Consider the following 15,550-nt stretch of genomic DNA (forward strand, 5'->3'; position numbering starts at 1 on the left):
GACAGCTGGATTATTGGAATTAAATCCGGGAAAGCGCGCGGGGGCCGAGGGGGGCGTGGCTACAAGGAGGCGGGGGCGTGGCTAAGGGGAAGAGGGCGTGGTTGCGGTCAAAAGGGGCGTGTTTGCGGCGGAAAGGGGCGTGGCCATGCTGCGGTGCGGACGCGTGTTGGGGCAAAGGGCGGCGGGGGGGGGGAGACCCCCATGGGGGGGACACGGGGGGACCCCCCGACAGGAGGGGGGTCCGAGCAGAGCCCTCCGCACTGCGGCACCGCGCGGCGCCGACTTCCTCCGCGGTGAGGGACGGGGGAGGGCAACGGGGGGGGGGCAACGGGGGGGAAAGGGGAAGCGGGGATTGAGGGCTGGGGTCCGCAGCGGGGATTTGGGGGGGGAGGTTCGGGGGAAGTGGAGAGGTGTGTTGGGATCGCTGGGAATGGGGAGGGGGTGAAAGGAATGCGGAGTTCCAGGGAATGCGGGGCTCCCGGAGTGTAGGAGGTCACTGGGAATGAGGGGCTCGCTGGGGGGGATGGAAGGGTTATGGGGGTATATGGGGTGGTCCTGGGGGGAATGGAGAGGGGGTCGGGGTGTGTTGGGATCGCTGGGAATGGGGAGGGCGTCAAAGGGATGGAGAGTCCCGGGGAATGGGGGGGCTTGCTGGGAACGGGGGGGTTTCTGGGAATGGAGGGTCACTGGAAATAGGAGAGTCGCTAGGATGGTTATGGGGGGGGTCACTGGGGGAATGGAGCGGAGGTCAGGGTGAGAATGGGGAGGGGATCAAAGGAATGCGGAGTTCCAGGCAATGTGGGGGTCCTAGGGACTGGGAGGTCACTGGGAATGGGGGGCTGACTGGGGTGGTTATGAGGGTATGTGGGGAGGGGTGGGTCCCGGGGGGAATGGAGGGTTTATGGAGGTATATGGGGGATCCTGGAGGGAATGGAGGGGGGAATCGGGATGTGTTGGGATCCCTGGGAATGGGGTGGGGGGAGGGTCAAACGGATGGAGGGTCCCAGGGAATGGGGAGGTCACTGGGGTTGGGGGATTGATGGGGTGTGTGGGCTTTACGAGGGTATATGGTGGGGTCCCAGGGGAAATGGAGGGAGGGTCGGGGTGTGGGATCGCTGGGAATGGGGAAGGGGCCAAAGGAATGCAGGGAATGGGGGGGTCCCAGGCAATAGGGGGGTCCAGGGGATGCAGAGGGAACTGGGGTGGTCCCAGAGGGAACTGGGTTGGTCTCAGGGTGTGGAGAGGATACTGGGGGCTCTGAAAGGGAACTGAAGTGGTCCCATGGGATGCAGAGGGTACTGGGTTGGTCCCAGATGGTACTGGGGTGGTCCCATGGGATGCAGAGGGTACTGGGTTGGTCCCAGATGGTACTGGGGTGGTCCCCTGGGATGCAGAGGCAATTGGGGTGGTCCCATGGGATGCAGAGGACACTGGGGGCTCTGAGAGGGAACTGAGGTGGTCCCATGGGATGCAGAGGGAATTGGGGTGGTCCCAGATGGTACTGGGGTGGTCCCAGGGGATGCAGAGGGTCCTGGGGTGCCCGGAGGGGCTGCCAGCTGTGCCCCCCAGGCCTGGCAGCCCCCCCATGTCTCAGCAGAGCTGGGGCAGACCCTGGGGCGCATGGGGCAGACCCTGAGGGACCAGGTGCCGGCGGCGGGGAGCGCCTGGGGGGGCTGGCTGCCCCCAGGGATCCACCCCGACCCCCGGCCCCCCGACGAGGCTGATGTGGTGGTGGTGGGGGGCGGCGTGGTGGGCTGGTCCGTGGCCTACTGGCTGAAGGTGCTGGAGGGCAGTTTCCGGCGGCACGGGATGAAGGTGCTGGTGGTGGAGCGGGACCCCACGGTGAGACACCCCCTCCCGGGGCAGGGTGTGACCCCCCCGAGCCCCTGTTAATTGCTGGGGGGGTCCTCCCTGTCAGTATTCCAGAGCCTCCACGGTGCTGTCGGTGGGGGGGATCCGGCAGCAGTTTTCCCTCCCGGAGAACATCCAGATGTCCCGGTTCTCTGCCAGCTTCCTGCGTGACATCAATGTGTGTGGGGCTCATGGTGTGAGCGGGGGGGTGGTTTGGGGGGTCCCAGCCCTGCTCACCGGGGTCCCCTCCTCTCCTCACAGGAGCACCTCGGGGTTCCCAACGAGCCCCCCATTGACATCCAGTTCCAGCCCTCGGGATACCTGTTCCTGGCCTCCCCAGAGGATGCTGCCAAGCTGGAGGCCACTGTCCAGCTCCAGAGGTGGGGGACACACACAGCCCCCACACACAGGGGGGGATTTTGGGGAAGGTGGGGGTCATCCTGACCCCCCCTCCACCTGCTGGCTGTTCCCAGGGATGAAGGGGCACAGGTAGCCCTGCTGTCCCCCACCCAGCTGAAGGAGAAATTCCCCTGGATAAACACAGAGGACGTGGCTGTGGCATCCTATGGTATGTGGAGTTGAGCGTGGGGACACCCCCCCCTTAACACCCATCCTTAACCCCATAACCACCCTATATCCCCACCCTGCTGGATGCTTCCTGCATTCCTGGCTTTATTTATGGAAGGGGAGGTCCAGCCCCCCCCAAACTGCATTTTTAGGGGGGAGTCACACCACAATGCCCCCCCCCTCTCCCTATGTCCCCCCCAGGCCTGGAGGATGAAGGCTGGTTCGACCCCTGGACCCTCCTCAACGCTTTCCGGCGCAAAGCCACGGCCCTGGGGGTCCACAACTGCCGCGGGGAGGTGCGAGGTGAGGAACGGTGGGGGTGGGCTCTGGACCCCACTGGGACCTCCACTGGGGACCACCACCCCCAGGAACCCCCACCTTAACCCAAAACCCTCCAGCTTTTGTCACCACAGCCAATGACCCAATGCAGTCAGCAGCGGAGTCCGCGCGCATTAAATACGTGCACGTGAGTGTGTGTGTGTGTGTGTGTCTGTCTGTGTCTGTGTGTCTATGTCTGTGTGTCTGTCTGTGTGTGTGAACCCCCAAAACTCGTGGCTCCTCCAGGAGTGTCCATGACAACCCCCCTGCCCCATCTCCATGTGGGGTCTGTACAGGTTGAGCACGTTTTCTTTCTAATTCACAAGGACCCCCCCCGAAGTTTGCCAGAGTTAAAGACCCCCCTTACTGTGAATGAAGGCCTGAAACCAGCCAGAAAGGCCTTGCATGAAGCAAAGTGTGGATCTTATTCTGTGCACAGGCTGCACTGGGGGCATTATTGGGGCTGCCCAAGTCATGGCAGTTGCCCAGGAAGAAGGAAGATCACATGTGCTGTTTGGAGGGGCTATTCAGGGTGGCAGTCACTGCTGGGTTGTCTGCCCTCACTCCCAGCCTTTTCTGAGAAATATTGAGGCAGCTGAAATGTTTATCTGGTTGTGTGTGGTATATGTAGGTTTTATGAAATGAGAAGAGAGCTCACAAAATTCCTGCAGTGGCAGGAACTCTGTCCAAAGCAGGCCTGTGCTGTATCAGGTGGCTGGAGGGCCGATGATCCATGACTCTTCACAAGTATTTCAGTTATCCCTGGGAATTCCTGCAACAGGAGACCCAGAAAGTGGACCTTGGCCACCTGGACAAAGACCTCAAGCCCAAACTACTACAAAAGTAGTTCTGCTCTTGGCCCTGCATGTGATCCTGGAACAAACCACTCCAAGTCTGTGCCCACTCCTCACAGATCTACATGCCAGACAGCCTGGAGTACCAGCCTGTCGCCTGCTCCATCGTGGTCAACGCTGCAGGTGCCTGGGCTGGGAAGCTGCTGGAGGCTGACGGGCTCCCCAGGAAGCTGTGCCAGCCCCCCCTGCCCATCCAGCCCAGGAAGAGGTATCTGGGGGGCTCATGGGGGGGGGGCACAGCCTGGCAGTGCACCCTCTGTGGTGGGTCACAGTGGGGGCACATCCTAGCACCTCTCCTTTTTCCAGGGAGAGTGAACCCCTTGGTGCTATTTTGGGGGGGCCACCTCAGCACCCACCACCCCTCTGTCATGGGGGGGACTTCTCAGGGTTTTTTGAGGGGGGTAAGGGGGGTCATCCTGGCACCCAGCACCCCTCCATCTTCAAGGGAGTGGAGGGATGGACCCCCTTGGTGTTTTATTTTTGGGGTGGGGGGCTTGCATCCCACCATCCTCCAAACTCAGGGAGGGAGGGTGAACTCCCTTAGTCTTTTTTTTGGAAAGGTGGTGTTGCATCTTGGGGGTCCCATTGTCCCTCCAGTGCCCCCAGCCCCAGTACTCCCATTATTCCTCTCATACTCCCAGTCCCAGTGTCCCCATTATCTCCCCAGTGTCACCTGTCACCCCCCCACATTGACCCCAGCCTCAGTATCCCCAGGATCCCCCCAGTATCCCCAGTGCCACCAGTATGTCCCCAGTTTTCCCATTTTTACCCCCTCAGTGCTCCCAGGCCCAGTATCACCCCCAGTACCCCCATTATCCCTCCACTGCCCCCAGTCCCAGTGTCCCCATTATCTCCCCAGTGCCCCCAGTGTCCCCATTATCCCTTCAGTGCCCCAAGTCCCAGTGTCCCCAGTATCCCCCCAGTACTCCCATTATCCTCTCAGTATCCCTCCATGCTCCCATTATCTCCCCAGTGCCTCCACTCCCAGTGTCCCCATTATCCCCCAGTGCCCCCAGTCCCAGTGTCCCCATTATCCCCCAGTGCCCCCAGTCCCAGTGTCCCCATTATCCCCCAGTGCCCCCAGTCCCAGTGTCCCCATTATCCCCCAGTGCCCCCACTCCCAGCCCCTCCATTGTCTCCAAGAGCGACGTGACCCCTCGATGTTATTTTTTGGGGCTTCCCCACATCCCACCCCTAAGATGGGGGGCAGGGCCAGCACCCCTCACCCTATTTTTTGGGGGGCTCCCCAGGTACGTGTTCTGCTGGCACTGCCCAGATGGCCCTGGGCTCTCCTGCCCCTTCCTCGTGGACACCTCGGGCGCTTATTTCCGTCGGGAAGGGATCGCTGGGAACTACCTGGGCGGGATGAGCCCCCCCGAGGTGAGCCCAGAGGGGTCCCCCAGGTCATTCACCCCCCTGTTCTTTATCAAACCCTACGATGAAGGTCCCCCCAAAATGCCAGGCAGCAGAAAGATTCCAGGAACGTTTATTCCCTGGGCTTACAAGGGAAAATTCCTGACAGTGCCTGAGAAAGACATGCCCCTCTGGTTTTCCTTGGCTTTTATCATCGCTGCCTGATGATGAACATCTGTGAGGGTTTATCTCTGCTCAAACCAGAGGGAGAGAGCCTGGAAGCTTCCTCTGGAATGCAGGAGTTAAAAAAAACCATCCAACTATCTTTGAGGAAGGTGCTTCTCCTTGAGCAGGAACCAAGCTCCATCCTCCTGGCTATATATCTTCCTCCAAGGGTATCTGTAGGAGTCGGGTTTCAGGAAAGGGTGTAACTTTTGGTTTTCTATAACAAAAAAAAAAAGGGGGGGGGAAGACAGCAGGTAAGACATGATCTGGGTTTGTTGAGCCTTACACTCTTCGTGTTGATTCCTTGTCAGATTTTCAAAACAGGTACAGTTGCCAGATTGAAAAACATACAACCAATAACCACTGCAAAACCCCAAACTACATGATTTAAACAGGGACATAATAAAAACACCCTTTCCTGAAACCTGACTCCTGCAGGTATCTCTAATTAAAGCCGCCCCAATCCATGTTTCCCAGGAGGAAGAGCCAGATCCCAGCGACCTCTCGGTGGACCACGACTACTTCCAGGAGCAGCTGTGGCCCCGGCTGGCCCGGAGGGTGCCGTCCTTCGAGTCCCTGCGGGTGCGGGGGTCCTGGGCCGGCTACTACGACTACAACACCTTCGACCACAACGGGGTGCTGGGCCCGCACCCCCGGCTGGAGAACATGTTCCTGGCCGCGGGCTTCAGCGGGCACGGCCTCCAGCACTCGCCCGCCGCCGGCAGGGCCGTGGCCGAGCTGGTGATCCGGGGCCGCTTCGAGAGCCTGGACCTGCGGCGCCTGGGCTGGGCCCGGCTGGAGGACGGGGAGCCCCTGCGGGAGGCCGGCGTGGTCTGATGGGGGCGGGGAGGGGGGACACCGGCCCTGGCACCCCCTCCCCAGGCTGGATGAGTGTCCTGTAGGAATAAAAGGGGCAGGTGATCAGTTAATGGGGTCCAGACCTGTCGTGCTGCCTCCACCAGCACTGCCAGTATCCTCAGCTGCAGTGTCCCCATTATGCCCCCCCCAGCTTCAGTGTCCACATTGCCCCCAGTATCCCCACTATGTTCCCATATCCCCCAGTCTCAGTGTCCCCAGTATCCCCCCAGTGTCCTTATTATGTTCCCATACCCCCAGTCCCAATGTCTCCAGTATCCTCCCAGTATCCCCCATTCCCCGCAGTATCCCCATGTTCCCATACCCCGAGTCTCAGTGTCCCCAGTATCCCCATTATGTTCCCATAATCCCAGTGCAATGTTCCTGGTATCCCCCCAGTGTCCCCACTACCCCCATTCCCCCTAGTATCCCTGCTATGTTCCCATACTCCCAGTCCCAGTGTCCCTGTTATGTTCCCATACCCTCAGTCCCAGTGTCTCCAGTATCCCCCAGAGCCCCTAGCCCCAGTTATCCCTATTATCTCCCCAGTTATCCCCATTATCCCCCAGACCCAGTTATCCCTGTTATCCCCCCACTATCCCCATTATCCCCCACCATTCCCAGTATTCCTCAGCCTCAGTTATCCCCATTAGCCTCCCAGTTATCCCCAGTATCCCCATTATTCCCCCAGTATCCCCCATCCCCAGTTATCCCCATTATCCCCCACTATTCCCAGTATCCCCCATCCCCAGTTATCCCCATTATCCCCCACTATTCCCAGTATCCCCCATCCCCAGTTATCCCCATTATCCCCCACTATTCCCAGTATCCCCCATCCCCAGTTATCCCCATTATCCCCCACTATTCCCAGTATCCCCCATCCCCAGTTATCCCCATTATCCCCCACTATTCCCAGTATCCCCCATCCCCAGTTATCCCCATTATCCCCACTATTCCCAGTATCCCCCATCCCCAGTTATCCCCATTATCCCCACTATTCCCAGTATCCCCCATCCCCAGTTATCCCCATTATCCCCCACTATTCCCATTATCCCCACTATTCCCAGTATCCCCCATCCCCAGTTATCCCCATTATCCCCCACTATTCCCATTATCCCCCACTATTCCCAGTATCCCCCATCCCCAGTTATCCCCATTATCCCCCACTATTCCCATTATCCCCACTATTCCCAGTATCCCCCATCCCCAGTTATCCCCATTATCCCCCACTATTCCCAGTATCCCCCATCCCCAGTTATCCCCATTATCCCCCACTATTCCCAGTATCCCCCATCCCCAGTTATCCCCATTATCCCCACTATTCCCAGTATCCCCCATCCCCAGTTATCCCCATTATCCCCACTATTCCCAGTATCCCCCATCCCCAGTTATCCCCATTATCCCCCACTATTCCCATTATCCCCACTATTCCCAGTATCCCCCATCCCCAGTTATCCCCATTATCCCCCACTATTCCCATTATCCCCCACTATTCCCAGTATCCCCCATCCCCAGTTATCCCCATTATCCCCCACTATTCCCATTATCCCCCACTATTCCCAGTATCCAATCAGCTCTCCCAGTTCCCCCTCCTCGCGTACGTGGCGCCCTCTGGCGGCGGGGCGGCCGCAGCGCGCATGCGCAGCATGGGTGGAGGGGCAATGTGGTAGCGCGCGAACAGGCGCACGCGCAGTACCGGGGAAGGCGCCGCTGCCACCAAAGAGGCGTGGCCACTGGCGGTGGGGCGTGCCTTGCGGCAGGGGGCGTGGTTACCGATAGGGGGCGGGGCTTGAGACAGAGGGCGGGGCCGCGGCAGTGCCCGTGCGCGGCGCATGCGCGGTGGGCGCGGCCGGGCCGTGTGAGCCGGGCCCGTGCCGCCCGTCCGCCCCCGGCCCGGCCCCGGTGAGTGCGGGGGGACCGGGGGGCACCGCCGGGGGGGACACACGTGGGGACACCTCGGGGACCGCGCGGCAGCCCTGGGGAAACCGGCCCGGAGGGAATCTGGGACCTCCCACCCCACACACACACATGGGGACACTGGGAACAGCCCTGAGGTAAAATGTGCCCCCGCCCGCATTCTGGGGTCACACGGACCCCCGGTGGGCGGGAGGGGGTCCTGCCTGTGAGCAACTCCTTAGGAAACCTGCGGGGCGGTTCTGGCCCCGCAGCTCAGGCCCCGCCGGGGTTTGACTCGGAATAACCCAAACAATCCCCTTTTTTTAATAATTATTTTTAATTGTTCGTGCCCTGCGCTGCGGCGGCACCACCGACGTGCCGGGGCTTGTGGCTCCGGAGCCGCCGGGAGCTCCTGCCGGGGAGCGGTGAGAGGGTTGAGTCCTGGTGGGAGAGCACGAGTGTTTTCCCTCGATTCCCTTGTCTTTATTTCCGTGGTGCTTTCCAAGAGCTGTTCCGCAGACCCTGTGGAACGAGCGGGACGGATCCGCTCCCAGGCCCTTCGGAGGAGGGTCGGAGGGCCGGGAATGCTGTGAGAGGTCACCGGGGTTCGATTTAAGCTGTAATTCCCGCTGTGTTCGCTCCCCGCAGGCTCCACCTGTTTCCCGTCTCTCCAGGATGAGAGAGGCCTGGGCCCGGCTCTCCCCCTCTCCCTGTAGTTGATAGTTTGGGAAGCAGAGGTGATGCTGGAGTCGAGATGGCCGACAGCGTGAGAACCTTCCTTCATGACCTCGTCAGGGTGAGCTCCGGGGCCCGTCCCGTCGGGAGCACCTTCCTTCCCAGGGCGCCCGGGAACTGAAGGAAAAGGGGCTCCAGGTGTATTTTAACACCATTGTTTGGTGTGTCTGTTGCTGCTGAATCTCTGACAGGTTTCCCTTGGGCACAAATTAGTGTATAATATGTTGTTGTTATCATACTAATTTTCATTATTAAAATATATAATACATATGAAGTGTATAATACATATAAAATATAAAATATACATGAAGTATATAAATATTATATATATATTATGGCTGTATTTAATAATATATTATTATAAACAAAATGCATACTGTATGAAACATATATATTAAATCTAGAATATATATAAAATATAATATAAATAAAATAGAATATAAATAAAATGCATAATATATACACAATATATGATATAGATGAAATATAGAATATATAAAATAGAATATAGATAAAATGTATAGTATATACAAAATACATGATACATATAAAATATAGGATATAAATGAAATGTATAATTATACAAAATATATGATACATATAAAATATAGGATACAAATGAAATGTATGATACACGTAAAATATATAATATATGTAACATACTATACATTTCATATATACTTTACATTTATAATATATAAATACTCTCTATTGATATATGTTAATGTATACATTCTGTTAATATTACAGTTGACTATATTTAATATACAAAAAGTATTATTAGTGATACTATTATGTAATATGTAATGCATTATAATTATATATAATATATATTATATATTAGAAATATATATTATATATTAATAATAAATTAACAATATATTATAACCATTATATATTAATAACATATAATATAATATATATGATATTATATATTAATAATATATTATTACCATGACCATGGCAGCTCTGTCCCAGCAATAAGGTCTGTGTGAACTCGCTGCTCCCACCCTGCCTTCCATCATCCAGGGGTAAATACAGCCTTAAAAACTGGGCTGTGACACTGAGCACCAGCTCGTGTCCAGAAGTGACTTGTGTTGGGAAACTCGCTGGGTTTGATCAGACACCTGTGGTGGGAAGAGCTGTGTCCTTTCCTGGTGCTCCCACACCATCTTCCCAACGTGGAGTAAAGCAAAACTTCTGGGCACACTCCTAGTAACAGGTTTGCAGTGATGTGGCTGGTGGGAGGATGTTTCTGGGGCGAGGAGAGATGCTTTTATTTGTGAAGGAATGAGCATCAAACCCATACGTGCAGTCAGACTTTGCACATCCCAAATATTTGTGTAATTCCACTTTATTGGCCTCAAAGTGCTGGCAGGGGATGAGGGTCCTCCTGCCAGACAGGGCTTCTGCCAGGGTTATAAATAGTGCAGATTGGAAGAGAAATCACACCTTTACAGAAGAATAACTGCTGCTCCTGGAGATGCTGGAATGAGCAGTGATTTAGGTCACCAGGCCATGGAAAGAGGTGGTGTTGCTGCTCCAGGCCTTGGCTCCGGCTGAGCCGGGTGCTGCTTAGCCAGGGAGCTGGGCCAGCCATGGAACCAGGAGGGCTCTGATGGCACATCCCATTCCTCCTCTCTCCTTGTGCTGCAGGGAATTAAGGACTCCATCTGGGGCATCTGCACCATCTCCAAGCTGGACGCCCGGATCCAGCAGAAAAGGGAAGAGCAGAGGCGCAGGAGAGCCAACAGCGCCCTGGCCCAGCGGAGGTTTCACATGGAAGAGAAGAAGCAAGAGAAGTGAGTACAGGGCCCAGCAAGTCAGAAATGGGGTCATTCCCTTCTCCTCTGGTAGCCAGAGCCAATAAATGGGAAAAAGGTGGCGTGAAACTTCCTTTTTCCACTGCATAATGGAGCTGGAGCTGGAGCTGTGAGATAAGAAGTCGGACCTTTTATGTTTCATAATTAGCTTGAATTGCCAGTGGAAGGTGTGGAGCTGTGCACGCTGAAAGAACATGGATTTATGGGTTTCTTTTCCTCCTGAATCCTCGTCCTGCCTCAGATCCATTGTTTTTTCTGGTAGTCATGGGATCAGGGAAGAAGCAGCAGCTCAGATCCATCTCTTTTCCCCAGGCCTGCGGCGTGTGGAGCTGCAGAATCTCAGTGGCTCTGGAAATGCCAGAATTATCTCCACGTGGGAGCAAAGAGCATCTGTTCCCATGTCTGACTCCCAGACTGCGCTGGGATGTGTCTGTGCTGCCCTGATTACACTGGGCTGGCACCTCACATGGTGGTTTTGGGAACGTCTGAGACACTTCCCAGTTTTTCTGCCCAGCTGGGTGGTAGGCTGGCTGAAAGGGGAAAGAAAAGTCTCCCTGGATCCCAGTCCTCCCTAGGGCTTCACACTTGGGCTGCCCCTGAGGAATAATATAAATTTTAGGGGCACTAAACAGCTAAATTTTGCTGGTTTTCATTGTAACAAAGTCCCTTGTGTAGCAGGAGCTGACTGGGAAAGTGCTGCAGAGTCTCACAGAGCTGCTCTTGTGTGTCCAGATAGTGACACCAAAACCACCCTGAGCTGAAACAGACTCTGCTGAGACCAAAAAACACCCAAAACTCCCTAATTTTATTGCGGCAAGAGTTTAAGGAGAATGATGCCTGAGATCTCCAATAAATTCTTAAAAATCTGGAAGAAAGCTTTGCTTTTCTTCCATTTCAGTGCAGATTGTGGGAGTTAATAAAGGCTGAAAGCGTCTCCCTGGTGTAAATCTTGTAGAGAGCTGGTGTGAGTCTGCGTGGGGATTCCTTCTGGGATTCCCCTGTTTGGATAAAATCAGGTGCACCACTGTGGTGGAGCTGGTTCTTGGGGACATTTCCAAGGTGTCCCAAGTGTGGGGCAGAGGCTTTGTCCAGGTGCTGGGACATTAACAGGTCTCTCTCGTGCAGTGAACCCCGGATAGTGAGCCGGATATTTCAGTGTTGTGCCTGGAACGGAGGTGTCTTCTGGGTACGTGGAGACTTCTTATTGTTTATGTGTTTTATTTTAAAACCCTGTGAAAACCCATGTCCTGCTCCAGCCCTCATGCTGAGAGCTGTTGGTGTAGCAGCAGGAATTGCTGGATTCCCATCCCAATGCTGTATTTTAAGGGATTCACTCGGGGATATAGGGCCATAGGCTTGCTCAGGAGACCCAGTAATGAACCCATGAGCTGCTTTTCCAACTCTCCACCAAAATATTCAACTCCTGCTCTGCTGCAGCCTGGGATACTGCTTTACCAAGTGGATATTGATGTCCTAAAGACGTTTCCTTGGCTCTGACCTTCCCATGGCTGTGTCATGAGGCTGATCCTAATGGAGACGACACTTTGCAGCCTCATAAATCACTGGCTTCGTTCTCCCATTGCACTGGGGCAGAGTACAAGGGATGGGCATGGAAATGTTCAAGTGCTCAGCTGTAGATTGTGGCTGTATTTAAGCAGAGATCCTTGTTCCTCTGTGTTTATGAATCACTGGGGGAGGAGAGGCACATCTGCCTTCGGCTCCATGGCCACAGGAGCACAGAAATGACCGTGCAGAGCCTCACTGAGAACCCTTGTTGTTTGTTTTTCCCTGCAGCTGAGTCTCTTCTTGTTCTACCGAGTGTTCATCCCCGTCCTTCAGTCGGTCACGGCGCAGATCATCGGTGGGTGCCTTTCCCCTCCAGGTGTTCTGGGGTGCTGAGCAACCCAGGGATGAGTTTTGGGTGTCCCAACACCCACTGAGCTGTTCCCCCTCCTCCCTGTACCAACCCATGCCATCATTAATTGTTCAGTAGAACAATCCAGCCACGGATCCGCTTGACAGCCTCTGTGTGTTGGGGATCCAGCCCGGGGGTTTTACCACTCAAAACACATTTGTCGGTGTATTTTTGCAATTAAATAAAAAAGCAATTGGGTGAAAATGTGCTTTTAGAGACATTTAAAGCACTGCAGTCAGGAGAAATTCCCTGGAGGCTGTGCCAGGGAGCTTTTGGAGGCTCCTACACCAGTTCCTCATTGTGTCCCTGTCTCTCTCCCAAAGGTGACCCGTCCTTACACGGCGATGTCTGGTCCTGGCTGGAGTTCATCCTCACCTCCATTTTCAGCGCTCTCTGGGTCCTGCCCCTCTTTGTGCTCAGTAAGGTTGTCAATGCCATCTGGTTCCAGGTACGTGACAGGAACCTGGGCCCTGCCTTGAGCAAATGGGGAGTTTCCTCGCTGGGTGGTGTGGGGGCACGAGATGAAACCCCCCTCCCCAAAATGCACTCTTGGGCGGGCAAAAGCAGCTCAATAACGTCATCCCAGGTTTAATTTCCCTGAAGTTCCTCTTGAGCTCCCTTTCCTCAAGTCCCCCTCTCTGGCAGGACATCGCGGACCTGGCGTTCGAGGTGTCGGGCAGGAAGCCTCACCCCTTCCCCAGCGTCAGCAAGATCATCGCAGACATGCTGTTCAACCTCCTGCTGCAGGCGCTTTTCCTCATCCAGGTGGGAGGAGACACCAAGGAACCACTGTGCTCCACCCCCAGTGGCCCCCTGTGGTGGTTCCCCCCAAATCCTGAGCGTCCCTCAGTCCCCTGCTCCTTTTCCATCCCAGGGAATGATCGTGAGCCTGTTCCCCATCGACCTCGTCGGGCAGCTGATCAGCCTCCTCCACATGTCGCTGCTCTACTCACTCTACTGCTTTGAGTACCGCTGGTTTAACAAAGGTGAGGGGCTTTACCTGGACTGAGGGTTTCCCTACTCAAGGAGTGTCCAATTCTGGCATCAGAGGCTGATTTTCCATCAGTTTTTATATGGAATGAAGGGTAAACATGAGCCAGCAGTGTGCTCAGGTGGCCAAGAAGGCCAATGGCACCTGGCCTGTCCCAGCCATAGTGTGGCCACAGGACCAGGGCAGTGCTGGGCACTGCTGAGACATCTTGAGTGCTGTGTCCTCGCTGCAAGAGAGACATTGAGGGGCTGGAGCGTGTCCAGAGATGAGAACACAGCTGAGGAAGGGTCTAGAGCACAAGTCTGATAAGGAGCAGCTGAGGGGGGCTCAGCCTGGAGGAAAGGAGGCTCATGGGGGACCTTCTCTGCAACTCTCTGACAGGAGGGGGGAGCCAGGGCAGGTTGGGCTTTGCTCCCAGGGAACAGGACAAGGGGAAATGGCATTAAGCTGTGCCAGGGGAGGGTCAGGTTGGACATCAGGAAGAATTTTTTTCCTGGAAAGGGTTGTCAGGCATTGGAAGGGGCTGCCCAGGGAGGTGGTGGAGTCCCCACCCCTGGAGGTGTCCAAGAAATGACTGGACGTGGCACTCGGTGCTCTGGGCTGGGGGACAAGATGGGGGGGGTTGGTCACAGATTGGTCTTGATTTTGGAGCTCTTTTCCAGCCCAGTTGGTTCTGTGGTTCTGTAGTGAGGGTCTCTCCTACCTGTGGGTCCATTCCTACGGGGTTTTCCCCTTGGCAGGAATCGAAATGCACCAACGGTTGTCAAACATCGAGAGGAACTGGCCCTACTACTTTGGCTTCGGGTTACCACTGGCGTTCCTCACGGCCATGCAGTCCTCCTACATCATCAGGTGGGAAGGAACTCTGGTCCCTCCTCCTCCTCTGGCACCCACCAGACCCACCGAGTGCTTCACATTTTATGTTATTATATTTTTCCCTTTCAGTGGTTGCCTCTTTTCCATCCTTTTCCCTCTCTTCATCATCAGCGCCAACGAAGCCAGGACCCCCGGCAAAACCTAGTGAGTATCCGCCCCTCCCAGCCCCGCTGCCCCCCTCCAGCACCACTCCCAAAACCCCAGGGGGGCGTTCCCGGCATCGGGAGCTCATGGACTCTCTTCCCTTGCAGCCACTTCCAGCTCCGCCTCTTCTCCTTGGTGGTTTTCCTCAGCAACAGACTCTTTCACAAGACCGTTTACCTTCAGTCCGCCCTGAGTGGTGCTTCCTCCTCTCCTTCCTCCTCCTCCTCCTCGCCCTCCCCCGCCAAACACGCGGCTGCTCCGGGGCACTGAGCCGCCACCACCCCCCGGGGAGGGGGGACACCACGGGCCTCTCTGCGCCCCCAGGGACAGGCAGGACCCAGCCTGATGAGGCGTCGCTGTCGGTTCTGCGTCTCGGGGCTGTGGGGGCAGAAATCTGGGTTTTTAACACCTTTGTGAGTTTGCAGGGGCCGGGTCGTGCCCTGCGCTTGTTTTATAGCGACTCTTTTGTACGCCTTTCCCGTGCCATGTCCCCGCCCCCGGGCCAGTGGGGCGGACCCCCCCCCACGCCCCGTTCTGCCGTTGTGTCTCCCCGTGTCCCCGCTGCCCCTCGTCCCCCTTCCCGCTCCCTCCATGTGCCCAAACTCAGGTCGCGGGGGGGGGGGCGGGTATTTTTGGGAGTCCCCGCTGCCGTCGAGCACAGTGTGTCGTCCCCCCCCCTCCCCGTGCATGTACCGTTTCTGTCGGGTCGGGGAAGGAACCGGTGATGACGTTCAAAACACCCCTTTGGATATTTTGGGCCGGTTTATCAACTTTTCTCTAGTATTTTCACACTGAAACATTAAAACGGAGAAACCACGAGTTCTCAGCCGTCCCGCGCCTGACCCTGTGTTTAATGCGGGCGAGGAGGGTACCCTTGGGCCAGGGGGGTTCACGCCGTCGGTGCCCCCGGGGCTTCCCCCGAGCGCCGCCCACGTGGCACCGCCCACGTGGCGGGGCCGACCTGCTTCCGCTTCCGCCCACGTGACGCGCCCCAAGCCCGGACGGACACGTCACGGCTCGTTCCCCGGCGGCTCCGCCCGCCTCGCGCTCCGCCAATCGGGAAGCGCCGTGCGCGGGGAGCCCCGCCCCTCGGCTGAGTGCGCGGCGCCTCAGCCAATGAGGGCGGGCGGCTCTGGAGTGGCGTGTG

The 15,550-nt window shown here is 56.2% G+C and overlaps 2 protein-coding genes across 5 annotated transcripts; both read left to right on the top strand.

The window, feature by feature from the left end:
* The first annotated feature begins 120 nt into the window (after positions 1 to 120).
* On the top strand, positions 121 to 6,097 carry FOXRED1 (FAD dependent oxidoreductase domain containing 1). 3 transcript variants are annotated; one of them, XM_064634554.1, is made up of 10 exons: positions 121 to 293; positions 1,598 to 1,842; positions 1,919 to 2,029; positions 2,113 to 2,231; positions 2,325 to 2,419; positions 2,620 to 2,721; positions 2,817 to 2,884; positions 3,650 to 3,798; positions 4,841 to 4,970; positions 5,646 to 6,097. In XM_064634554.1, the coding sequence occupies exons 1-10, from the start codon at positions 146 to 148 to the stop codon at positions 6,003 to 6,005; spliced, it is 1,527 nt and encodes a 508-aa protein (XP_064490624.1). In that variant the 5' UTR covers positions 121 to 145; the 3' UTR covers positions 6,006 to 6,097. The 3 variants fall into 3 exon arrangements, with proteins under 3 accessions (XP_064490624.1, XP_064490625.1, XP_064490626.1); XM_064634555.1 differs by lacking the exon at positions 5,646 to 6,097 and adding an exon at positions 5,480 to 5,592 and having other exon boundaries at positions 131 to 293; XM_064634556.1 differs by lacking the exon at positions 121 to 293 and adding an exon at positions 1,272 to 1,405 and having other exon boundaries at positions 1,456 to 1,842.
* A 1,743-nt stretch (positions 6,098 to 7,840) lies between these two features.
* On the top strand, positions 7,841 to 15,222 carry EI24 (EI24 autophagy associated transmembrane protein). 2 transcript variants are annotated; one of them, XM_064634604.1, is made up of 11 exons: positions 7,841 to 7,925; positions 8,568 to 8,715; positions 10,311 to 10,456; positions 11,603 to 11,663; positions 12,272 to 12,338; positions 12,716 to 12,840; positions 13,038 to 13,157; positions 13,267 to 13,378; positions 14,124 to 14,235; positions 14,329 to 14,403; positions 14,511 to 15,222. In XM_064634604.1, the coding sequence occupies exons 2-11, from the start codon at positions 8,674 to 8,676 to the stop codon at positions 14,671 to 14,673; spliced, it is 1,023 nt and encodes a 340-aa protein (XP_064490674.1). In that variant the 5' UTR covers positions 7,841 to 7,925; positions 8,568 to 8,673; the 3' UTR covers positions 14,674 to 15,222. The 2 variants fall into 2 exon arrangements, with proteins under 2 accessions (XP_064490674.1, XP_064490675.1); XM_064634605.1 differs by lacking the exon at positions 7,841 to 7,925 and adding an exon at positions 8,055 to 8,077.
* Positions 15,223 to 15,550: the final 328 nt, after the last annotated feature.

Source organism: Pseudopipra pipra, chromosome 23 (assembly GCF_036250125.1).
Source record: "Pseudopipra pipra isolate bDixPip1 chromosome 23, bDixPip1.hap1, whole genome shotgun sequence".
Classification (NCBI taxonomy): domain Eukaryota; kingdom Metazoa; phylum Chordata; class Aves; order Passeriformes; family Pipridae; genus Pseudopipra; species Pseudopipra pipra.

Excerpts from the sequence above, each read along its gene's own strand:
- FOXRED1 (XM_064634554.1), top strand. The coding sequence starts at position 146 with ATGCTGCGGTGCGGACGCGTGTTGGGGCAAAGGGCGGCGGGGGGGGGG. Across the intron at positions 2,030-2,112 it reads GCTTCCTGCGTGACATCAAT|GAGCACCTCGGGGTTCCCAA; the intron begins GTGTGTGGGGCT and ends CTCTCCTCACAG. Across the intron at positions 2,722-2,816 it reads CTGCCGCGGGGAGGTGCGAG|CTTTTGTCACCACAGCCAAT; the intron begins GTGAGGAACGGT and ends AAAACCCTCCAG.
- EI24 (XM_064634604.1), top strand. The coding sequence starts at position 8,674 with ATGGCCGACAGCGTGAGAACCTTCCTTCATGACCTCGTCAGG. Across the intron at positions 10,457-11,602 it reads GAAGAGAAGAAGCAAGAGAA|TGAACCCCGGATAGTGAGCC; the intron begins GTGAGTACAGGG and ends TCTCTCGTGCAG. Across the intron at positions 11,664-12,271 it reads GGAACGGAGGTGTCTTCTGG|CTGAGTCTCTTCTTGTTCTA; the intron begins GTACGTGGAGAC and ends TTTTCCCTGCAG.